At 34.9% G+C, this 26,617-nt stretch overlaps 1 protein-coding gene across 1 annotated transcript; it reads right to left on the bottom strand.

Annotated features, from left to right (window-relative positions):
* Positions 1-14,784: 14,784 nt before the first annotated feature.
* Positions 14,785-16,280, bottom strand: LOC131683394 (uncharacterized). The gene is made up of 2 exons (XM_058965328.1): positions 15,542-16,280; positions 14,785-15,486 (listed from the first exon to the last, which is right to left on the bottom strand). The coding sequence occupies exons 1-2, from the start codon at positions 16,206-16,208 to the stop codon at positions 14,813-14,815; spliced, it is 1,341 nt and encodes a 446-aa protein (XP_058821311.1). The 5' UTR covers positions 16,209-16,280; the 3' UTR covers positions 14,785-14,812.
* Between the last annotated feature and the right edge of the window lie 10,337 nt (positions 16,281-26,617).

Genomic DNA, 26,617 nt, shown 5'->3' with positions numbered 1-26,617 from the left:
CTTGCCGAACCAACTCGTTCATTTACCTGCTTAGGGCAACAGACCGCAATGAACATGATAGCGGCTATGCTTGTTTCGACTTCGATGCCCACAGCTTCGATGACGGACAGGCGAAAATCAGGTAGCATTTTGAATTTAAGTCTTCGACGAATAGCGACCGCAACGCCACCTTTTGCGGCCCCAATTCGATCCAGTCGGAATATGGTGTAATCAGGCAGGCTGAAGTTGATGTCCGGTTTTAGATACGTCTCCGGCAATGTCGATGTCCTGTGTTTGCAGGAAGTCAGTGACTTCTGCTCGTTTGGCTGACACATTATTGCGTCCTGCTCGTTGTTTGTGCGACAGGCCCTTGTTTGCTTCATTGTGAACGAGGGATACTCAGGGGCTGCTTCACTGCCTGCGGATACGTGCGGAATCGGGCTGGTGGCGCGTTGGATCCGCCTCGAGCTGTAATTGGTGTACTGCTGCTGTGAGATGGTAGTGGGACGGGAGTAAGGACCGTAGGGCTCCTTCGTGTTTGACCCAGTGCCAAGGTTGCTGAGTGACTTACTTCCGAATGTTGATGAATTGCGCACGTTTGGGGTAGCTCTGTCTGGTTGATCCATGCTGCTCGTCACAATTTAAACAGGCGACTTTCGTTTCGATCTTGATGCATTCGGACGACGCGTGATTTTCACCACATTTAGAGCAACGGCTCTTCATGTGGCAATGTTTTGATCCATGCCCGAAACTAAGACAGATGCCGCACTGTGTCACATTGCGATGAACAGGCTTGTACCGCTCCAAATGATGATGTTCTCGAGCACTGTGATGTTTTTCAGCTCCGTTAGGTTCGTCGTCCCTTTCGGAAAGTACACTAGGTGTTTTATGGTCTGATAGCGCCGCATTTTAAAATTTTGCGCTGGATTTAATTTTTTGGCATTGAAATCCACCTCCAGCTCTGCGATTTCAATGTCCGGTAACCCCACAGTATCATTTAAAATGGCTTTTGCGAGGCTATATTGTGTGTAATCTTCGCAGGTAATCAGACACCGTCTTGTAGTCAGCCTCCCAAAAGAACGATAACTTTTACACCATCTGTGCAAAGTCGAATTTCAGCCCGTAAGCCTTTTGCAATTAGACCATTCAGATGTTGAATGAGTACATCCGAGGTATCTTCACGTAGAAAGGAGGAAAGTGTGTTTTCTTCTCTATCTCTTCTACAGGAAGAACAGCATACTGGTTGTTGCTAAGAGTTTTGACATCAAGGTTCAGAATTGGGAACTATTTAAAAGGTACAAGAGAACAATGAATATGTCATTAAACTATACTTCAACATATTTCGAATCGAGCCTAAACGTCTGTTCTCTGATATTTCAGTATATAATTCTGAGGCAATTAAGGAGAGAAACAATAGGCTTAAAACATAAGTTACACGAATCATGCTGAGCATAAACCGCAACAACACGAGAAGTTGCTCGAACAAAGAATGCAGATGAAGTCATCTCTTCGACATCGCTTATTGGCTCTTTCCGCAAACATAAACTGTTAGAAACCATGTCTAACAGCATATGATAGAATTTTTATATTTGACTCAATAAGTTGTATCCATTCTATTGATCAAGTATCACACGTCGCTTAGAGCTACACAAATTGTCATTTCTGTTCAAATCATTAAGTTGGTTTAAAGCTTCATCCAATACTATAAACCTAGATGACAAACCCATTCAAAATACTATATTCTATTACTTTTCATTATAGTGAATGTCATCTCATTAGATATACCAAATAGGATGCAATGTCCAAATGAAATAACATCAGTTATCGTGTTATGAGCTTAATAAACTATGAATATTAATTTACTCTTATCAGTAGTACCACTGTACCAGTCAGTAGGTACTGCACTAGCAAAACTAGTTTCATCATATCATTGCGACACGGATGCATTAGTTCGTTGTCGCCCTATAGATCAAGTTTAGCAAAGCAGTTTTCGAGATAATGCCATAGGCGGTAATCTGTTTGAATCGCTCGCTACAGTAGATACAGAACACTAGACTAAGGTTGACGCTGGTGGTACAACTTTCTCTATCACTATCGCTCTTGCAGACGAACCACTCCTTTGACAGTTAGGTTATTGAGATATCTGACGCTTAAAATATGCACACTGAGATCTCGCATTTTCATGCTACCGCCCTTCTCTCAGGCCTAGCAGTGGTTTGTTTGCCTCCCAATTCACAGTGTAAAAGTTTTGCTTGCCTTCAAATTTAAACGTCAAAGCGGCGCAATACCAACCCAGCTGAATAAGTCTATATACTACTGTCAAACTAATGGGCGTTCTACGAAAACGAAAGAGATAGAGAAACGGTACAACCAAAGACTATGTTTTAAATATAGACACGTGGAAAGAAAATCAGTCAATTTGGTTGCACGGTTTTTCAAGTTGTTTTGTCTGCTAGTTTTGGCAACTAGGAATATTGTGTAAACAGCGAGTGACTTGTATTTTGAATAAAAGCTTGGCGAATTCCTTTTTTTTAAATATTTCTCAAAATGCTCAATCATGCAACTCGGAAACACATTGATATGCGTTACTGAGCTTGTCTTCATGCTTTTCGTTGCACTATAAAGAATATATCGAGAATGCAAACGATGAGTAATAGCAATATTGCCGCACAGTTGGCTACTTTGCTGATGCCATTCAAAATTAATATGTATGACGAATGCCACGATATTAGGAGAAAACTAGTGAAAAGTTTATAATTTTCAGACTTTGCATTTACTAGCTATATAAAACGAGGGACTAGACTGTCGATCAATAGCTTTGTAAGTTTTAAAGTATTTAAAATTACTCGCATTTTATTTGTAACATTAAAGTTATTTAGAATATTAATGAAAAAATTGCACTCTTCGTATGTAAACATAATGGCATGCATTTCTTTTTATTTCAATATCAATACTTCCCACGTATTACATCCTATTTCCGCCATGTTTGTCGTTTGGAACCGTTATTTTGGGTTCGATTGGAACTTTTGGCTTCAGTCTTCGCGTATCTCTAGAAGCATCCTCTCTGGGGACAACTAGTGACAATCCTAATCTAGTGTTCTATATCTACTCTCGCTACGCACCAACCAAACCAACGAGTAATTATATGTGGCATAATTTAATTTTAGGTGTGGCTTTCGTCCTTTTGATTATAAATTGTAATAGTTTGGAATAGGTATATTAATCTATATTCAATTTAATATCAGCGTAACAGGTTTTGGTAAGCATTCAATGAGTGGATAGATCGAATTTGTCCATATTTACAGCAGAAGAAACGAGAGGCAAATAGAAAAGTATGCTATCGATGCATAAATAAAATTCTGCGTCTAGAAGTGAAATTACGTTAACGTCAATTATATTTGCTTGCCTATTTTTTTTAATGCAATACATGCACGAGTCTGCTCCAAAATTACTGTTCTTGAAACAAATCTGTCAATGGATGTCTTATACATCGACATAAAATCGAAAATAACATTTCTTACCAGGATGAATTTTTAACATAAAAAACTTTCTAAATGTAGGGGAAAGGGTGTGAAACACATTCTGTTCACAACCTATTTTTGATGATGAGAATAAATGTTAGAAGGCATACATAGTTCCACTGAGTTGTTATTCTGCACACCGGTCGTTGTTATCGCGATTATCAATTTAGTTACCCATTTTCACACCGGTTATTGACGTTTCTCAGATATCGACGAACAATTAAGCGTATAACACATTCAAAAACATCCCATCTGGTTTAACAGAGAAATCAAATTTTTTAAAAATCGTAAGCCGAAAGCACACAATATCTACAAAAAATATAACAGCGAAGATAACTTAACAAACTACAGTGGAGACCCGATTTTATCAGCACCCGATCTTATCAGCCCCTGATTTTATCAGCTTTTTGACCCGATTTTATCAGCTTCACATGAAAATTGATAGTTGGTAGTTTGATGGGCTCTAGCAGACGAACCATGTTGAATTCGAGTAAATCCTTTCTTGGGCATATATTCCTTATCTTAGAGATCCGAAAAATGCAAAAATAAAAATATTCCTTTTTTAATTTTGCACTGTCAGACCCCCTTAAGGGGAACTTAATGTAAATAATCAGAAAAGGTTGCAAGGCTATATCTAAGGAACAAAGAAGAATATTTTAGGAACTTCGGTTAACTAAAAAGACAGAAAAATATATGTCCCGATTTTATCAAAGTCCCTGTTCTATCAGCTTAAAATTCGCCAAGGGGCTGATAAAAACGGGTCTTTACTGTATTTAAATCTAATCGCTCAATTGAAGCTTGCTATTGATATCGCATTTGAAGACTACAATGCAAGAACAGAACGCAAAATAAAAAAAAAGATGCTTTAAAAAACTTTGATAGTTCTAAAAGCCCTGGACCTGATGGCGTTCCACCGGTATTTTTAAAAACTTTGCCAATTGAACTAACCGCTCATTTATTTTGGCTTTTTAACATATCTCTAGAATAAGGTTGTTTTCCTAAAACATGGAAAAGCTCTTTACCTAGTTTCAATTTTTTTAAAATGATTAAAAATCCGATGTGCTTAATTATCGTGGAATAGCGATCATCTCGTTTATTCCCAAGATTTTCGAGGCGATTCTACAAGTACAAATCTACTCGAGTTCATTAACTACACATTAACAGCAATGGATAACGGAAACCACGTAGAAGCACATTATACAGTTTTTAGCAAAGCATTTGATCGCTTTGGTCATGCTACTTTTTCAAATTGGAAAAAATAGAGTTTAAAACAGGACTTCTTACATGGGTACAATCATCCTATAAAAATCGTGAACAAGATGTTAGATTTAAAGGGATAACATCAATCCCAATCCAAGTTACATCAGGTATCCCAAAAGCTTCTCATTCAAGCCCGCTATTTATTTTATTTATTAACGACATTTCCTTCATTCTCAAAAATGAAAAAGTTCTTATATATGCTGATGATGAGTTTTTCTAGAAGTAATAAATGGTGAAGACTCCCGAGCAAACGAAAAGCCATGGTCATGGGGTTTGGCATAGGTGTTTGAAATGGGTTTTAACCATGAAAACACCATCACCATGGTCCGGTAGATCCCATATAAAATACCATATGTTGGTGTATTTATAGATTATTTAGACCATTTTATGGTGTCTTTATGGTTGTGAATTTTGTCACGGACCATATTTAAGGTCTTTTCAAGGGGCTATGTGGCGTTTGAACCCATGAGTATTTGCTCGGGCTTCCAGACATTTCAAAATGAAGTAAATATATTTTATACATGGTGTAATAATTGCCTTCTGAAACTTAATGTAAAAAAATGTAATTCCATAACATTGAGCAGAAAAAACAATATACAGAACATTTGTCTTGTTGGAAAATCAACAAATAGAAAAGTGTGATAGAATAAAAGATCTAGGAGTTATTATAAATTCCAAAATAACATTCATAGCTCATTATAAGTATAACACAATATTTAACAAAGCAAACAGCATACTAGGTTTTATTAGACGCTTCAGCTATAATTTCCAAAATCATTATACAATAAAAACGTTATATGTAGCCTATGTGCGTTTAACACTAGAATACTGTAGTATAGTTCAGTCGCCATTTTCAGCAACGCATGCAAACCGGATCGAATCAGTACAAAGACAATTTTTTTATGTTCGCACTTCGTAAACTAGGTTGGACTGGACTACATTTGCCATCTTATGAAGCACGGTGCATGCTAATCGACATTCAAACTTTGAAAGATCGTCGTGAATTTTCTATGGTATCGTTTGTAAACGACATCGTATTGATTCAATCGAACTATTATCGAAACTAAATGTTTATGCTTCTTCTCGACAACTACGTAACCGCAACATCTTTTGTACAATTCACCGTCGTACTAATTATGCCTAGTTTGGCCCTTTACACCAAATGATGAATATTTACTAGAGATGGTCAGATTCAGGTTTTTGGACCCGGACCCGACCCGGACCCTACGGGTTCGGGTTTGTAAATTTAAAGTTCTCGGGTTCGGATTTTTCGAGTTTTGGCATTTCAGGATTCGGGTCGAGTTCGGGTTTTGAACAGATCACACCCTGCCATTTCTTGACGATGCTTACGTCTATATAGAACACTCAGTCTCTTTTTGTAGTATTTAACTTTACTTCATGATACGAATGGATGACATATATAACCTTACTAAATTTTACCACCTTTGAATCGCTAGAATTCGTCATATTTTCTGATGCTCAAATATTGTATTTTTTATTCATGAATAAATTTGCTTCTCTTCAGATTCGCAAACATCCCGAATTATTTTATTTATCAAACGAGTACTCATAAAAGATTCATTCAACAATACGTGTTTCGCATTTAAAATCTATTCGATTTATTTTTAATGATGGTCATCAATAAACCAAGTCAAAGTAAATTTGTTGGAAAATATTGATTCAAGCGACTAGAAATCTACGGGAAGTAGATACAATCTATCAATAATGACACTCATATGGTAATGATATACTAGCGCTACTATCAAAACAGTGGTGCATATATGAAACAAGCACTTTCTGTCAGATCGTCCCCGGGCTGAGCCGTTGCATAATCTACATTCCTTCATGAAAATACATGAATTTGCACGATTTTAGGGAATTGATCGTAAAAATATTGGGTTCTGTTCAAGCCATGAGCGGATTTGTAGAAGTTTGGAGTCGTTCTGAGAACTCCATTGGAGTTGTCGAAGCATTTCTACTGGCGCGCATACCGTACTAGCTAATGATGTGACGTCAAGAACGCGTCAAAGAATCTTGATTGACACCCTTCGACACAAGTTTGACCGTATCAACCAGTAACGTGAGCGACGTCGTGTAAACTATCGAATGCGAATTGCTAATTGACATAGTTTAATTTAATACATGTAATCTATCTATCTGTCTATCAATCTATCTATCTATCTATGGGCTCCTAAATGGCTTAACCGATTGCTGTAAAAATTTATATGTAGTAGACATTCGTTTTCGTGCGTATTTGGTTGGGGATTATCTGCCCGCTAGATGGCGCTTCGGAGCAAATAGTGTTTTATTCCTATTTCGTTGAAAGTCGCAGCAACGTTCGGCAGGTATTAGCTAGTAAATTATACACAACTCCTCTTGCAGGAATGGTTTTTGATAAAAAAAAAATAGAAATTTTGATTGAGTACGACTGGCAAGAATCTGTCATCATTATGCCTCTTGTTTCCCCATGCGTTAGCTGCCGATTTATCCTACTTTTCGGTTAAGATATCGACGATTTATAAGTTTCTCAGAACATTACAAACTCAACGTCGAATAATAGTAAATATAAATGCCAATTCCTCTCGCCAGTCATTCGTTTTGTCATAGGCGGATATAGCTGGCCGCGTATGGTGCTACTTTCGGTTCAAGTGATTTTATAATTCATTCTATCTTTTGGATGAGTCTTTTATCCAGCTCGAATGTCTAAAATTGAAAATCTTCGGGATCATTGATTGGTTCTCCTTAGTAACAGGTCCGGTTCAGATCGGGTTTCTTAAACTATAAATTTTCTGGTTCGGGTCGGGTTCGGGTTTTAAAATTTTGAAATTATCGGGCTCGGGTTTTGCAAAATTTTCATTCTCGGGTTCGGATCGGATTCGGGTTTTGCAATTTTAAAGTGTTCGGGCTCGGGTCAGGTTCGGGTTTTAAAAATTTAAAAAAATCGGGCTCGAGTCGGGTTCGGGTTTTCAATTTTCAAGCTCTCGGGCTTGGGTCGGGTTCGGGTTCGGATTACTATGTCGAAAACAAAACTTAATCAGCAGTTTAAAGTAAATCAAAATTTTAACTAGTGTTAAGTTAGTTTAATAATTACTGTAAGAAACCGGTCTACATCTGATTGACGTTTTGAAATAAATAAATAAATAAACAGTACTGCCAGAGACATTTTCAGTTATCGGTAAAAAACTATATTTTGATTTATTTTCGTTGTCTTCAAATATTTTTGAAAACTGATAATTCTCATCAATTTAGACTACTTTCGGCCACCTATTTTGCCCAATTAAACAATTGAAAACTTTGCAGGAGATGCTTATTATGGATCGGTATGCAAAAATTGAGCAGCTTCTAACACTGAGAAGTACTTATTACTTTCGTGTTTCTTTACTCCAACACTTTTAAGAAAAATTCGTATTCGTGCAGGACTCGGAACTGTGCTTATTTTTTTAACTCGTTTTTTTTTTGACACGGCTCAATGCGTAAGCTTAGAGGAGCCACGGGTCTTTTATATATTTACAACATGTATAAAATAAAAATTACAATACATTTTATTTTGAGCCTGTACACTGAAAAAAATCCAAACGTTAATTATATTTGCTTCAAACCGCTTAAAATTCATATGAAGAAGAAATGCTATTGTTATCACGCGCACACATACCTTCTATGTGTCAACTGTATAAACAATGTATGCACACACATAAGTTGTATGTGCATATTGTTATAGAATGGGGTTTTATGTGCCTAATAGTTATGAAATGTGAATGTAAGATTAATATTTCTTGTAAATACACACATTAGGTTTATGTGCCAGCAAATAGTGTCTATATGCCTCCGTTAATTGCAAAAATCTATGTGTAAAATCAATAGGCATAACGTTTACTTTTTTTAGTGTAAGATCCCGTGCGCGCAACTTGCTATTGCGAGCGGAGATCTTTTTTCGCGTCGGGAAGATGTTCCTTCTTTCGTCAACTTCAGGGTTATCCACGTCTCTCTCGTTGTCGTTTACGTCCGTATCATCATCTTGATTACTGCCTTGATACTCGCGATCAGATGTTCTTCCTTGCTTCTTGCGCTTGTGGGTCACGAATGTGAACACTCCATCCTTGGTGGTAGCTTCTTCATTGGTGGTATTAGTTGTTATGTTCGAATTACCTAACGCAGCGTTTGCAGTTGTCATTAGGTTTGTTCCAGTACACGGAAGTCACTCCGGAGTAAACAGGAGCAAAAAATCTTTGCTCCTTTTTACTCCGGTTTGCTACCTGAAGAAGAAAAAGGAGAAGAAGAGAGTGCAGGAACGATTTTCTCCTGGTATTGGAACAGACCTATTATTGTCTTAACTGCAGCCACAAATTTGGCAACTGATTGTGGTTCAGGTAAAGATATTGGGGCTTGGGTGTTGGCATTGTTTTCTGCAACTGAGCTTTCCTTAGCAGTTTCTGGGCAGGGTTGTCCGTAGTGTGCCGTTTGATCACAGAACTGGCACGCATTCGTTTGTCCTTGATATGTACAAAGAGTTCGCTGTGTAATGGTATCACCCCCTTCTGTTTTGTACTGCAGGGTAAGGTAGGAGAGAATGGGTTGGTCTACCCGCATTCTCACCACAAAGACACCATTTGAAATACCTGGGAAGTAGTTTCTCCATGTGTCCTCCGTAATAGATTCTACTGCTCCGAAATTCGACATGAATTTTTTAATTGCTATAAACTTTTTATTGCAAAGGAATATATGACAATTCCAGGAGGTATGGAAAACGATAACAAGAGAACCTTTCAACTTAGCAGTTATATCATCTTAGAAGAATTTTTGGAATTATATAGATATCATTGGTTTGGATAACAACTAGTTAAAAAATCTAGTTATCAAAGGATTTGGAATATACAGATAGGAGATACGTTTCTCATGGTAAAGAAGAACGATTCTGCTGTTTCCGTAAGGCATGTTGGTAGATTTAAGCAATTCGTTGTAACTTTTCCTAAGCTCGACTCCTGCCAGTAGAAGATAAAAGATTAGTCCGAAAGATTTTAAGCATGTTCGCAATGACTTTATCATTGCTTAAAGAAACTGAAAAAAATATTAATAAACATAGTTTAACAGTGAATATCAAAAAACACATGTTTAAATTTTCTTTCCTAACTATGTTTCTTAAAAATATTTTTCGGATCACTTACAAACCCCGAAAAGTGTTATTATTTTTTTTGCTACAGGAAGACTATTTTGTATGTTCTACTTGATTCTCAGAGTTGCTCAGAAATTCTTCAGAAATTTTTGTTTGTTTTCATTTTTCTTATAAATCCATTAGAGGTTCACCCAATACTATAGATAGATTTTTTATATATTGAAAAAGTAATTTTTTGGTGAACATCTAGGTGAGATCACATATTGTCCTGAAAAATATATATCATAGAATTAAATTAAAAAATTTAAAGGTAAAATTACTTTTTTTTGAACCTATAGCCTACAGTGAAAAAAATATATCACAAATAATAGAAATTCATCGACCGACAGCAACGGCCATTTAGATTTTTTAATGCACAATTAATTTAACTCATATTTAATGAAACGTGAACAAACAGTTTGCTTTCAGAATATGCTCTCGGAACCAATTCCTGTAACCTCTGGCGTACCCCAGGGCCCGCTTGCTTTTATTTTGTACGTAAATGACATTACCTGTATACTCAAACATCTAAAGATGCATATGTAAATGGCATGATACTTTTCCTGGAAATAAATAAATGTCAAAGACGGCTGAAGCATTCCAAAACGAAATCAATCTATTACTCACAAAAATAAAGTCTTCTCCAACTTAATATAATGAAATGTATCTATCTCAATAATCTTCAGCAGAAAAACTGCAAATATCCCCATAGACATATACTTAGGAAACCAACTTGTCGAAAATGCGAAATTCTGCGAGATCTAGGCGTAATCTCAGATTCCAAGATCACATTTGTGGAATATTACAATACAGCAATAAATAAAGCAAATAGTATGCTGGACTTTACGTTTCAGCAATAATTTTGAAGACCCTTACACAACAAAATCATTATACAATACATACATTAGGCCAATTTTGGAATATTGCAGCGTAGTATGGAATCCATACACTGTCATGTACGAAGAACGCATCGAATCAGCCCAAAAATAATTTCTTTTGTACCCACTTCGTAAACTAAACTGGACGACATTTCCTCTTCCATCGTATAAAGCATGTTGCATGCTCATTAACATACAACCACTCGAAGAACGCCGCGAATTTGCCATGCTTTGCTTTATCAACGACATTATTTCTCAACATGTACAATCCGCATCATTACTTTCGCAAATAAAATTTTATGTACCTAGCCGTCAACTAAGAACTCGTAATGTATTCCAAGAACAATCTTTTAGGGCAAACTATGCTAAAAATAACCCCGTCAATAGAATGATGCGTCACTGTAATAAAAATTGTGAAATAATTGATCTTCTTGTCTAAAAAACAAATTAAATTTGGACTTAACCGTAGAAACAATGTTTAGTATATAAGTAAATATTATTCTATGTAGTCTACATATGTTTGACGAAAACAGGTAAATACGATATTTTGATCGGATTGCGAAAATTCAGAAAAAAAACTAATTTTTATTTTTCCCACTTGAGAATTTTGCATAATTTTTATTGTTTTAAATCTCACAATGATTTTTTATGAATTATTCCACTAGTTCATATTACCTACTTTTTTATTGATTTTATTAATTTTTTGTTTATTTGTCCAGTTGTAAACCTTTTCATTGTAACATTCTTGTGTTTTAGATCTTCAACTGAAGCTAGATAATTTTATAGCAGGCGTCATGTTGAAATTGAAATAGCTCATATGTTGAGATTCACTCTGAATTTTTAACAAAATATTCCCAACATAATTCTTTAAATTTACAAAACAAAGTTAGAAACATTTGAGCTCTGCGAATGTAGAATTTGTGGTCGATTTCGGAAGCTTTTGACTGCAATGTCCTATTGAGACCTCGTGCAAAAAAATTGAAAAAAGTTTTCATAAATTCCCACGCGAGAGAATTAATTCTGCACAAAAGAAATGAAAACCCGAGTACATATGATGATCACAATGGCAAAATATCTATATGTGCAGTACAAACAGATTTCGAAGCGGTTCCGGAAACTGCGTCATTACTTCATGAACGATCAGGATCTGTACAAATTCAACAAATGAAACAAAAGGCTGATGAAAAGTATGTCAAATGGGACAAAAGCTATATGTTGCCAAAGATCACTGAAAAAGCATAAAATTGTAGTTGCGGAAAAGTTTGCTGGAAAAAGTGCATGATCTGGTAGTAAATTTGCAGTAATGGCCGTAACCGAGTTATACATCTACGATGGTCTGAAATGCGTCTAGTGGCTAATTAGGTCTCACCGGGACACTCCCTAGTTTTTGCCAAATTTGCTCACTACTACTACTACTACTCACTACTGTGAGAATTCACAATAGCTGTACCGCGATAATGACATCAACGTCCATGAGAATGGGTTGAACTCCCTAAACTACCCGGAGTTCCACACAATCCAAATCTAAACACTCTATAAATATATAGAACATATGGAAACATGGCTAAGAATGCTATTTCAGTGACTAGATACCGGAAAAAAGTAGCCGATGATATTGACCAGCAGCTTATGCAGAGATTAAAGACAGGTGTCATGCCCAAAGTTCAAATTTTTATGCGATACCAATAAAAACCGCAAAAACCCACAATGTATCTTTAAACTACAATAAATACGCATCATTTTCTTTTAATAACGTTTTATGCTAAATCATACTTCCAATTAAAAGCGTGGCGATTTCAAATTGCAGGATACATAAGTCAACTGATAAAAAAATGTTTTAAAAAAATTTCCAGCCTGTTCATACGAAAAAATTAATAGTTCACATGTTATCTAGGGTTGCAAAATGATCAATTTCATAAACTTCAAAAAAATCATATTGAAAAAAAATGTGAGGATTATTTTAAGCCATACGACTTTTTTTCAAGGATGTTGAAAATGTTTAATGGTAATTTCTTCTAGATTTAGTAAATAAACGAAACAACGTAAATTTCAATAATAAAATTAAATAACTGTTTTACAATCGAACCTCTACCAGAAATCTAACTGGTAATGAAGGCTTAACATAACTGAAAGCTTTCGAGCTGTTAACCCCCCTAATGAAAGAGCTTGCGCACGCCTATGAGTGTGACAACGCTGAGAAAGGAAGGTGGACCCACTCATCCCATATGTGTCTACTTGGGTACATAGGAAACATGGAGAGGTGAACTTCCATTTGACACAATCTTCTCCGGGCACGGATGCTTCCGGACGTAATTGAAACGGTTTGGACATGCTTCGTCCCCCTTCGCCCGGAGTGTGTTGACGTGCAAGAGACACCGGAACACGTGGCATTTGAATGCCCTAGGTTCGAAAAAGTTCGTAGGGGTATGCCTGGTGTGATAATGGACAATATCGTCGAAGAGGTGGGCCACGATGAGCATATCTGGGACGCTGTCAAAAGAGTGGTTACGAGTATACTCTCCGAGCTGCAGAGGAAGTGGCGAAGGGACCAACAAAGTAGCGCTATTGGTTAGAACGACGCCGGGTCTGGCTTCACCGGAATGGCTGGACCGACCTTGACACCCTACCGGGTAGCTCGTTAGTAGGCTGGATCCGCCGGGGATTTGACCAAGTAGACCGTGTCGAATAGCTAGCAGTGGGTCATTGGGGCGTCAGTCAACCGGAAGCTACGCTCCACCCAGAATCGCTAGATGGACCTCAGCCCCTACTGCCTGACCCGTTGAGTAGGCTAGGTCCACCACCGGGGACTAGACCAAATAGACGAAGCTTAATGGCTCACATAAACGTCGGGAACAATCTGCCGCCGGGGAATTCACGGTAGGGTAGATTCGCCGCCATAGACTGCCTGACAGAATCGTCACAAAAAGGGGAACAAATTGGCGAACGAAACAAACACCGTAACGAAAGAAATTCCGTTGTCGGGGAACTCTCAGTCGGAGTAGGATAATATCTGAGTTGATCTCGATAAAGCTGGGAGCTAAATCGCTCAAGGAAGCGGGTATCGGTGTCGTCGGAAATTCCTCCCTCGGGGAACTATCGATCGGAGTAGGATGAGTTCACCATTTGGCACTATCCAAGTAGATCGTGATAAGGCCGGGAGCTGAATGACTCAAGGAATCAGCACCAAAACGGCTCACGTGGATGAGATCTAATGGCGAGGACGAGAAGTAAGAGAAGAATCGAGAGTTAAATCAAAGCCTATGAATAATTAACTATCTAAGTCCTGCACTCTTTTCCTGAACTAGCCTCATACCCACGGCCAAAGTAGGACCCACCACCCAAGCGAATTAATCAACATGCAAGTAGAAGCACATATCTACCAACCAGCCAAGAAGACTTCCGAACCAATGAGATTGGGCCATGCCAGTCGAAGGCCACAGACCCAGCGCTATCTCGTACAGTTCCTGCAATTAAGAGTTTTGTTAGTGCTACTTACAGATTGCATTGGTAGTAAGTGTCTCATTCCCTCTTGTTAAACTGGCCTACCGCTGCACATCTCTTCCGGTATTTCAACGCCGTTCGTCTACCATCTCATAGAAGAGATCTATTTTATCGAATCCTCAATTTCCGTCGGAACTCGTATATCAGACGCTCAGAGTTCTACTGGCTCGAATATCAACTATCTGAAGCGACAAAGACATGATTTACCAAATTATTTTTTTCCATGATCCTATAATCAGCTAAGGCTGTCTGTCGATTCTAGCGCAGAAACGCTAATGATGTGCCGTCAAGAATACGTCAGACAATCTCAATCCCCAGGGGGTCCCCTTCGACACCAGTTTGGCCTTAACAAGCCGTAACGCGGGTGGCGGCGTGAAACCTGCCGAATAGGGGTTAAGAACAGCTTGAAGCAACATCTGATGTTACTCCAAATGTATGTGATATCGAAAACTGACTTGGACAGTTCCATCAAGCCTAGTTTGAGATAAACATTAAATAATAGTTAATTTTATTCAAAATAAGTTTTATTTATATAACTTGCTATCTTTCAAGGTCGAAGATAAAGCCGGAGATTTTAACTGGGAAATTTCCAGCAACTCCGAACTATCAAGCACACTGAAGGAGGCTTCTGTAATTGTATCATCAAAACGAACCGATTTTCTCGGTTCTTTCGGGTGCTTTTTTGCCAAAAGAAGCTCGGATATGTTGGCACCTGCTTCGGTAGCACATTTGAAGATAGAAGACATGATTGACGCTTCAAAATCATCTTCAGCACCTTGTGAACGCGATTTTTTCTTCTTTTTGCTTTTCTTTGCTTTTAATGAGCTCTGCTCTTTTTGTGTTTCGTCATTTAACAATGCTGGTTTGGCAAGTTCTGTCTCATCCTGCTGTATAGCATATTTTCGAAGTATTTCTGCTTCTAATAGCGCCATGTTCTTGGAATCTGGGTTTTTCTTCTTCCTTTTACTAGAATTTGTTGAGCTTTCCAAATCAGGAACAAATGTTTCAGAAAGCATTTCGGTAGTCCCGCCAACATCATTTGTTGCGTCACTTATATCCTTCCCAAAGCTTGTTAGAATGGATTTAATCGATTCTCTCATTCCCGATTTGAAGATATTGTGTAGTTTGTCTTTTTCGCGCTTCCGCTTCTTAGTCGAATCTGTTTTTAACGCCACTAACTGATTATCTGGATCTGGTTCTAGAAAAGAGTACTGCATCAAAAGTATGTTAAATTTTTAATATAATTAACATACCACTTAATTTCGTGACAGTTTCGTCAATGTTCTGAGTGGTTTCTGGATCACTGCTACAACTGTCCGATACCATTTCGTGTTTTACATTGTTGGTTTTGTGTTTGGCTGCATTAATGCCATTTGTTTTTGGGTGGGTCTTGATCATTTTCCCGACCAGTTCACCCTCAATATACGGAAGATCATTCTTCATATCAAAAGACTTGATCACAAATTTAATCTCACTGCCTCGCGAGATGTTCTTCAACTTTTGTTTTTGCAGCTTGATAGTCACATTAAAGACTCGGTAGATGACCGCGCTGAGATAGTTGCTGGAAACGTACTGAACTGTGCCTCCGATAACAGATCCCCCAATCGGTCGAAAAACGTACAATTCTGTTTTTACCTTTACGTGTACTCGCACGCTGTTTGGACGGATTGCTAACAGCGGACTCAGTATTTTAGTATTTTTGAAAGCCAAAATAATTCCGTCCACCTTCCGGTCGTACGTTCCGATCTTTTGTAATAGACATGCTCTGACACCTTCACTGATATTTCCGAGGAACTTTGGCAGCACAGCAACAAAATCATCCCATTCTATTTTTTGTACGTAAGCGTCTGGATCGGCCACATACGACTCCAGCTCTTTAACGGTGTACTTTGTGTATTTGGTGAAAGTATTTCCACTCATTTTCAGCACCTATTATTCAAACGTGTTTTGGGTTTCACATTCACATCTTGCGCCTGATGAGAACGGTCGGATCTGTCAAAATATTGAAGGAGAAAAAAACAAAATACATACACGCTCATTCATAGCAACTCAAATTTGAGTGGCTGGCCACTCTGTTTCATAAAAAGTGCACGAAGTCAAAAAATGAGTTTGTCTCATTTACTCAGTTTTGAGTTTGAGATGCAAATGCCAAATTTGAGTACATTTTACTCAAAAATCAAATGTGAAAAATAATCATTTAGTATTTTTCTTATTATTACAAAGAATGATATCGATACTTCAATTATCATTTACCTGTACTTCCAGGCGCTAGCGATGTCCGGAAATATAATCCGACGACGTTTTGGACATCTCTTTCATGCCAATCGGCACTTCGTATTAATGGCTTAAACTATAAAAACAAGAAAGAAATTTAGATTTGAATAAAAACAAAACTCAGAGAAACCTACCTTTTAGTTTCCTGAATGTTCCGCGTCGACTCTACAGCTACTAGTTCCGAGGCATGATCTTTTATAATGGTTTTATTCGGCGTTAAACTCCATGCTCTTTTACATGAGAATAACTATTTTTTCACCCGAAGCTTAAAAAATTTAGTGGCTACTCACCAGTTGAGTTAATTCTACTCAAATTGAAACTCACTTTTTGACAGACTGCCTCTATTTTTGAAATTGAGTGCTCTGAACTCAAATTTTGAGTAGTTTTGAATGAGCGTGTAAGGCTAGGTAAAGGGATGCCAGTATGCCAGATTTATCTGGCATCAGATATTGTGCACTTCGCACCAACCTGGACTCCGCACTTAGTGCGAGTGATCAAACTGCTACTGAAAACTGCGAGCTGTCAAAACACATGTATTTCAAGTGATAGAGATTGTACTTTCATTGACAGACAAGTCGAACTAACCAGTCTATGTGAAAAATTTAATAGAAGAATAGAAAGTGCGCATTGCGGTTAGAATCCCGTTTTTAGTGCCACAAACAATACACGCAGAAATTTATTTATGCATCGATAGCATACTTTTCTATCTGTCTCTCGTTTCTTCTGCTGTAAATTTTATGCATTGGACATATTCGGTCTATCCACTCATTGAATGCTTACTACACTGAGAAACAAAAATATGAATCGTTAGCATACTTTCTATTCCCGTCTCTTTTCTTCTTCTGTGATTTTTATGCATTTTCGTGCATATACTTCTAGTAAGCATTCAATGAGTGGATAGACCGAATATGTCCAATGCATAAAATTTACAGCAGAGGAGGCAGATAGAAAAGTATGCTATCGATGCATAAATAAAATTCTGCGTGTAGAAATAAATGCTAAAAATGCATAAAAATCACAGCAGAATATTTAAAAGAGACGGAAATAGAAAGTATGCTAACTCGACATAGATCTTTCATTAGGGCTTAAATCGCAAATAAAAAACAAACTGCGTTTTCGCTATTATGATATTATGCGACAAAAATACTACAAGAATAAGGTGAAAATTAGTTAAAATGGTGTTTAGTTCGATTTATAATTAAAGAAAACAAAACGGCGAAACATGCATTTTCTTCGAGATTTCGACTTGGGCCCTTATTCTCATATGGAATATAAAGGCTAAACTTACATTTTTAGACAGAACCGGGCGTATGGTTATTATTCACAAAATGATTCTTGAAACGGCTGTTCTATTATATAAATGATAAGCAATATCAACTATGATCATGTCTACTCGATAGTTGTTGCACATAAACATTCGAATATTTCGATATTTTCGTGAAATTCGAAGAAAAGATGCACGCGCTCTTTTATTTACATTGGGTTTCTATACGTCCATTTGCTGAGCCCAGCCTCCTGTCAAGGACGATGTCTCTGTACAGCCAGCATCACTGCCATGAAAGGCAAAACATTGATTTTGAACCGAATGATTAGAAGTTGTATTTAGTTACAAAATGTCGATTTTCTGAATGATATGATATTAAATCATCCCACAAGATGCAAAACGTCGTGTGGAATGCTTGAATATCGAGCATAGTGCCGAACATAATTCTTTGTTTGGGGCTTTATAGCTATAACGCCCCATATATGTAGGTCGCTGTCAAACTCCATATGATGGTATAGGGTTGCCAGAGGGCTGGCTTAGCCCCTAAAAAGTATACTGTCAAGCTCGCCCATTTACCCAGCCCTACCCAGCAAGACAGAGTCAGTTTAGCCCATTTACCGCGCCTTTCTGAAAATTATGTTCACGGTTTAGCCCTCCCACTTTCTGCTGAGGCATGATGGCTAATGAAATTTTGATTTCGTCCGCCATGGCTAGTAAACGGCGGGCGAACATCGTAATAGCGCAGCCCGCTTTTGGGACTTGTATTTTTTTCATCGACGGCTGACACTTAGCCGTTTTCGCGATTTTTTCGGGACTTGTGTTTTTTCGGGACATAGTTTTTTTTCGATTTTTTGTTTGGGACTTTACGGTATTTTACTGGAGATGCACAGCAGTGAATTTCGGTGGTGTTTCCTCCCGTTCTCGGGGGAGCGGATTATACTGCTAGTGCAAGTGATTTACGGATCGAGCCGAATCTCCTCAATCAAAAGTGTTTTCAATAAGAAAAGTTGCTGTTGTGCAAAATAGTGATATTCGATCATAGATGTTGATGTCGTTGTCAAATTCTTCTGCTTGAAAATATTTGTTTCTTCCAGAGGTGAGCGAAGTATTATATTGATAGTAAAGTAGCCAGTAGAGCCAAGATTATTCAGATGTTGATTCGGCGAAGAAATTTCATTGTGGATTGCGTGTTGGAAAAAAGCAGTCGATAAACACTTGCTAGTTCACGGAGTGTTGCAAACTAAATTGTATCCACTGATTATTGCATTCATTTGTCATTTGCTTTGCTCTAAAATATTCACCTTGAGGATTTGTGATCTAGTACCCGGAGGGTGACTGTTCCACCGCGCTGCTTCGTACATCAGCAACCCTCGCTGGAGGTGCTGCACGATGTATTGTGGAAATTTCTCGTTTCACGCCTTTTTGTCCGGTGAGTAATATTGCGTAGAAAGTGTTAGGTTTGTTCCAATGCCAAGAGAAACTTGAAGTACTCCGGAGGAAACAATGAGAAAATCGTTCCTGTAGTCTCTTCTTTCTCTTGATAATTATCTAGTTTAGAAAGTGAAAGATGTCCAATTTTAATGAGGTTTTTTGCCAAAAGAATGTATTTCAATCTAAATAAACCGAATCCGAGAGCGTAAATGTGAAATTTTCAACCGTAGTTAAATAAACTGAAGAAATAAGTTGTGCTTAATAACAGTCTTAACAATAGCAGTTCTTTAACAAATGAGCTTACACAGCGGAGCTAGTGTGATGCGGCCTGGCCGCATACCCGAGGCGAAGGATCCGAAGCGGCGCAAAGCCGCTGAGGATCCGCCGAACGAGAAATTGATTAACCCGTTGCTGGAATTTGCAAGCAAACCTGTGATCATCTCGTTTGTCCGGTTTACTTAAACATAAGGGTTATAGGTAGTTTAAAGCCGACTGAGCGGCAGCGAAGTCTGACAATACACCAGAATACGATGTGGGGTAGCCACATTAGTCAACCGAATACTGACTAATGTGGCTATGCCACATCACTTTCTGATGTACGAGCTTTCAACTAACTATAGCCCCTATGTTTGAGTAAACCTGTCAAACGAGAGGATCACAGGTTTGCTTGCAAATCCAGCAACGGGTTAATCAATTCCTCGTCCGGCGGATTCTCAGTGGCTTTGCGCCTCTTCGGATCCTTCGCCTCGGGTATGCGACCAAGCCACATCACACTAGCTCCACTGTATAAGCTCACTTGTTTAAGCACTGTTAGTGTTATGAGTGTTATAAATCACAACTTATTCTTTTCAGTTTATTGAACATTGGTTAAAAATTTCACATTTCCGCTCTCGGATTCGGTTTATTCAGGCTAAAATACACCCTATTGGCAAAAAAACCTCATTGAAAATGGACCTCTATCACTAGAGTCACTAAACTAGACAATTACTTTTCTCTTTTTTCTTCTTCTGCTAGTAAAAAGGAGTAAGTATGTTTTGCTCCGGAGCAATTTTCGTGTACTGCAACTGTCCTAGTCAAGGTGAAGGGTTTCATGTACAATTGTGAAATAATTTATCAGAATTGTCAGGAGGAAAAGCTTCCTAATATTGCATAGTTCTCTCCGCTTCAAGGCAAATCAAACGATAAGAAGATTTGTCACACGTGTGATGAAGTATTTGTAAGTGTTAAGTAGCATCACATAATTAAGGAGAATCCAAACCTAATACATACTCATTGCCAGGTACTTATGCAAATGACTATCAAAACCAATCCCAATTATAGCGACTTCCTTAAATTCCATACTCACGTATTCTACTCAAATGCGTACATAGAAACTCGGCAAAAAATTTAAGAATCTAAAAATTTGGAAATTTTAAAATCAATAAATTTAAAAATTTGGAAATATTAAGTTTCATAAATTTAAAAATATGTCAATCTAAAAATTTACCGATTCAAAAATTTTGATATTTGAAAATTTATTATTTGAAAACCAAAAAATTTAGAAATGCGAAAATTTGAGGATTGGAAAAATTTACAGGTTTAGAAATTTAAAAACTTAGGAATTCAAAAATTTGGGAATCCAAAAATTTTAAAATCTTGGAATGTAAAAATTTAACTATTCAAACTTTTGAAACTATTTTTTTTTTTAATTTAAAAGTTTAGAAATTAAAAGTTTTTAATGTTTAAAATTTCGAAACTTAAATTTTTTGAAATTTTCGAATTTAAAGGTAATTTCAAAAACAAAGATTTAAAAGTTAGGAAAAATCAAAATTGAAAAGAATTTGAGGATCAAAAAATAAAAAATTTATGAATTTAAAAATTTTCAAGTTTAAATATTAAAAAATTGAAAAGTAAAAAAATCCAAGAATACAAAAATTTGAATTTAAAAAGTTTAAGGATACTAAAAATTTAAATATTCAAGAATCTAAAAATTTATGTATTCGAAAATTTAAAAATTTTAAGATTTAAAGATTGAGAAACCTAAAAATTTTAAAAATTTAATAGTTTAAACATCTAAAAATTTAAAAATTGAAATATTTAATAATTAAAAGATTTCAATATTGAGGAATGCAAAAATTAGATTTAAAAACAAAAATTTAAGAAATTTGAATATCAAAATATTTTGAAATTTAAAGATTTCAATATTAAAAAAATTTCAAATTGGAATTTAAAAATTTAAGAATTAAAAGTTTAAAACATTAAAAATTCATAAATTTCAATATTTAAAAATTTAATAATTTATAATTTATAATAATTTTTAAAAGCATCAATTTCTGATATTTAGAGCTGTTGAATTTTGGAAATTTTCAATTTATTTGCGTATTTTTGAATATTTGTATTCAGAGTTTTTAAATTTTTAAGCTCTTTGATTATAAATTTTTGAATTTTTGTTTTTTTTTTGAAAATTTTGCTTTTTCTAAATTTTTATCTCTTGAATTTTTGTACTTTTTATCAATTTGTATTTTTGTATTTCTAAACTTTTTGTTTTCTTGGACTTTTGCATTTTCGTATCTTTTATATTTTTGTAATAAATAACACATAATTGTGTTTTTGTATTTGTGTACTTTACCATTTTGTATTATGGTATTCTCGCATTTTTGTAATTTTGTATTTTTGTATTTCTACATTTTTGTATGTTTGTGTTTTCGTATTTTTGTATTTTGGTATTTTTATATTTTTGTATATTAGTATATTTGTATTTTTGTATTCTTGCATTTTTATATTTTTCTATTTTTGCATTTTTGTATTTTCAAATTTTCGTATTGTTGTATTTTTGAATTTTGTATTGCTGTATTTTTATATTTGTATATTTTTGCATTGAGAATTTTTGTATTTTTGCGTTCAAGTATTTTTTGATTTCTGTATTTTTGTATTTATGTATTTTTGTATTTTTGCATTTTTGTGTTTTAGTTTTCTGCGTTGTTGTATTTTTGAATTTTTACATTTTTGTATTTTGCATTTTTATTTTAATTCGTATTTCCTTTAATGTCCTTAAAATTCATGAAACGTCGAGATTTTATGTTACACCGAAAAAAATGTTTTTGAGAAAAATAGACTTTTTGGAACTTTGCTGATTTCGCACCTTTTTGCTTTTCTTATATAGAAAGGTTATGCAATCGGTCGGAATTTAGACCTATTAAACGAGGCCAGCAGGGCCGAGTCTCTTATACCATTCGATTCAGTTTGAGATAGCAAAATGTCTGCGTATGTGTATATATGTGTGTGTCAAATAATTTAACTCAATTTTCTCAGAGATGGCTAAACCGATTTACATAAACTTAGTTTCAAATAAACGGTATAATGCTCCCATAAGCTGCTGTATAAATTTGAGTTGATTCGACTTCCGGTTCCGGAGTTAAGAATTGAAGAGTACGGTCACACAGCAAATTCCCTTATAAACTGGTAACACCATGATGCCCGAGCTAGGGGCCGATCACTCTAAGAATGTATAACAAATTTGCATCAAATTAGAAAAAACGCATTTAATTTCCATTTTTGCATCATCCTTGCGCTCCCTCGCAGAAAAGTTTTTTTAACAAACGTCCTACGCTGATCACCTTTGTTCGACGTTTTGTTAAATGTCGGGCTCGTTTTTCTGTAGGGTTTTGACGTCTTACACGCAACGCAAACAACATTGCACGCAACGCAAAAACATTGCACGCAACGCAAAATACATTATGAATTTCTATTTTGATGGAAATAAATGCATTTAATTTCGCTGATTTTTAAAAATGCATCACAAGTGATCTGCCCCTAGTGCCCGAGTGATATAATACATATTCAAATAGGTTCAACATTACTTGGATTTACGGTTCTATATCAATAACCAAAGTAGTTTTGACCACATTGGCCACCTATGGCGGTTATTGATACCCCGCCAAGTTCCTAAGCTAATATCCCCCTATTTTCCAGCGAACTCTTAACCGATTTTTGCAAACTTGATTTCAAATTAAAGACATAATACTTCCATTGACTGCTATTGAATTTCATTCAGCCTTGATTTTTGGTTCCGGAATTACAGTTTGGTTATTGCGGTTACAAAGGAATTTCTCATATAAACCGGTACAATCGTAACACCTCATAGTTTAAAAATCTATTGAAATGAACATCAAAATACTTCGATTCGCTGGCCTAGATTCTTGGAATATATTGTCCACTATCGATAATTCCGGAAGTCCCGGGTTCCGGACATATTTCAGAATCAAAGCCACTTCGGTGATGACTGAACCAATTTTCACTAACCTAGTCTCAAATGGAAGGCATAGTATGAAGTTGCACCCCCCCATCTACCCCTCCTTCCTCTCACACCCCTTTCCAACTCTCTTACCTTCACCCCCCTCCCCCTCTCTTTGACAAACTTCACACCCGCATTCCCTTCACCCCAAATATGTTAGGTTTTTCCTAACGCATCCTCCCCTCCCACTAATTATGCCCCTACCATTTCCCTCCACTGCGCATTTCAAAATATGTTAAAGTGAAGACAACATTGAACTCGCGCTGTTAAGCTAATTAAATATTATATTTTTGTTTGTCTCAAGTGTGTCAGAGTCGACATGTTGCTCATCAGGTTCGTAGCAGTCGTGCACTCATATATACTTACCAAGTGTAATAAGAATGTAATAGCCATTTCCTCAATGTTATACTGAACGTAACCAGCTTTGATAAATGAGAAAGACACAATTACACCACTAGGTGGATTAAAACAGGTTTTATTGCATTTTTGTGTTTTCCTATTTTTGTATTATTATATTTTTGTGTTTTCGTACTTTTGTATTTTTAAATTTTGTATTTCTGTATTTCTACCTTTCCGAATTATTGCATTTTTGTTATTATATTTTTGTAATTTTGGATTTTTTGTCTGTATTATAACATTTTTGTGTTTTTGTATTATTGTTTCTTCATATTTTTGTATTTTTAATTTTTGTATTTTTGTATTTCTGCATTTCTGAATCATTTCAAATTTGAATTTTTATTTTCATTGTATTGTATTGTATTATGGTGAATTTCTGAAATTTTTATTTTTGAATTTTGAAATTATTTAATTTTTTAAATGATTGAATGTTAGAACTTTTTGAAATTTCTAAAATTCATGAATTTTTGAAATATTGAATTTTTGAATCTAACTTTTTGAATTCCTAAATAATTTAATTTATGGATTTTTGAATATTTGATATTTTCATCTCTTGATTTTTTATTTATTGATCCTTTGAACTTTTGCATTTATGAAATTTTGTTTTTTTCTATTTTTGTTTATTTGAATTTTTGTGTTTTATAGTTTTATAGTTTTGTGATTTTGTGTTTTTATATTCTTGTGTTTTTGTATCTTTGTGTTCTTGTATTTTTGGGTTTCAGTATGTTGAATTTTTCTATTCTTGTATTTTTGTATTTTTTAAGTTTTGTATTTTCGTATTCGTAGTTTTGTATTTTAGTATATTCGAATTTTGGTATTTTGTTATTTTTGTATTATTAAATTGATGTATTGTTGGATTGTTGTATTTCTGTATTTGAGTATTTTTGCATTATTTTATTCTTGGATTTTTAGCATTTTTGTATTGTTGTAATCTTGTATTTTTGCATTACTGAATTTTTGTATTTTCATATTTTCGTATTTTTGCATTTCGTTTTTTTGTGTTTCAGTATTTTTGTATTCTGGTATTTTTGCATTTTTAGTAATATCGTATTTTTGTATTTTCGTATATTTGTATTTTCGTTTTTTTACTCTTTTGTTTTTTGTATTTTGGTATTTTTGTGATTTAGAGTTTTTATATTTTTGTGATTTTGTATCTTTGTGTTTTTGTATGTGTTCTATTATTGCATTCTTGTATTTTTGCATTTTCTTTTTTTTGTTTTTTAAAATTTTTGTATTTGCCTATTTTGGCACTTTCGTATTCATACATATTTGTATTTTTGTATTGTTGTATTTCTGTATTTGAGTATTTTTGTATTCTTGTATTTTTAGTATTTTAGTTTTTTGTATCATTGAATTTTTTGTATTTTTATATTTTTATGCTCTTGTATTTTTGTATTATGGTATTTTTGAGTTTTTCTATTTTTTTATTTATATTTTTGTATGAGTTTTTGTATTTCTGTATTGTTTCATTTTTGAATTTTAGTAATTTTGTATTGTTGGATTGTTATATTTCTGTATTTCAATAATTTTGTATTTTTAACATTTTTGTACTTTTTGTACTTTTTTATCCCTGTATTTTTATATTTTTTGTGTTTATAGATTCTTGTATTTTTGAAATTTTTATGTTTTTAGAATTTTAGTATTTCTGTATTTTAGTTTGTTTGTATTATTGTGTTTTTGAATTTCTGGATTTATATATTTTGTCTTTTTCTGAAATTTGAATTTTTGAACTTAAGAATTTTTCAATATCGGATTTTTATAAATTTTCGAGGTTTTTAATTTTAAACATTAGAATTTTTGAATGGTTCGAAATATTGAATTTTTGGTTATTGAAATTTCTAAAATTTTCATCTTCTTGAATTTTTGACTTTTTGAACTTTTAAATACTCGAATTTATGATTTCTTCAATTTCTGAATATTTAGTATTCTGTTATCTTGAATTTTTAATTTATTGATCCTTTGAATTTTTGCATTTATATATTTTTGTATTTTGTTTTTGTTGTATTTTTGTGTTTTTGCGTTACAAACGCAATTTTTACAATTTTACAATACAATTTTTGTGTTGTTGCGTTGAATTGCAGAAGTTTTTAATTTTAGAAAACAAGAATTTTTTAATTGCTGAATTCTTGATATTTTTTAATATTTGAATGTTTGAATTTGAATTTCTGAATTACAGAATTTTCGAATACTTTGCTCTTCGAATTTTGGAATTTTTAATAATTGAATATTGGGAGTTATTGAATTTTTGAAACCAGAATTTTCAAATTTTTGCATGTTTTAATCAATAATTTTTCGAGTTTTTGAATTTCCGAACCTTTGAATTACCGGATCTTTGAATTTTTATTTCTTTTCCAATTTTTGGATTTTAAAAATCTTCGAATTCTTGAATTTTCGAATATTCGAATTTCTGAATTTTTGATGTCTTCAATTTTTGATCTTTTGAATTTGAGAATTTTGTGCTAAGAAGGGGTTTTCATTTTTTTTGTATTTTTAGTGCTTTTTAATTTTAGTAATTCTGTATTTTTAATTTTTTCTTTTTGTATTTGTATTTTTATTGTGGTTGTATTAATTTGATTTGGAATTTTTGCATCTTTGTATTTTAGAACTATTGAATTTGTAATACTTGAATTGCATTACATGAATTTTTGTATCATCGTGTTCCTGAATTTTTGGGTCTTACTTTTTGAACAT

Source organism: Topomyia yanbarensis, chromosome 2 (assembly GCF_030247195.1).
Source record: "Topomyia yanbarensis strain Yona2022 chromosome 2, ASM3024719v1, whole genome shotgun sequence".
Lineage (NCBI taxonomy): Eukaryota > Metazoa > Arthropoda > Insecta > Diptera > Culicidae > Topomyia > Topomyia yanbarensis.
Note: the sequence above shows the minus strand (reverse complement) of the source record. Positions and strands in the feature narration are given on the sequence as shown.

Excerpts from the sequence above, each read along its gene's own strand:
- LOC131683394 (XM_058965328.1), bottom strand. The coding sequence starts at position 16,208 with ATGAGTGGAAATACTTTCACCAAATACACAAAGTACACCGTTAAAGAG. Across the intron at positions 15,487-15,541 it reads AACTGTCACGAAATTAAGTG|AACCAGATCCAGATAATCAG; the intron begins GTATGTTAATTA and ends ACTCTTTTCTAG.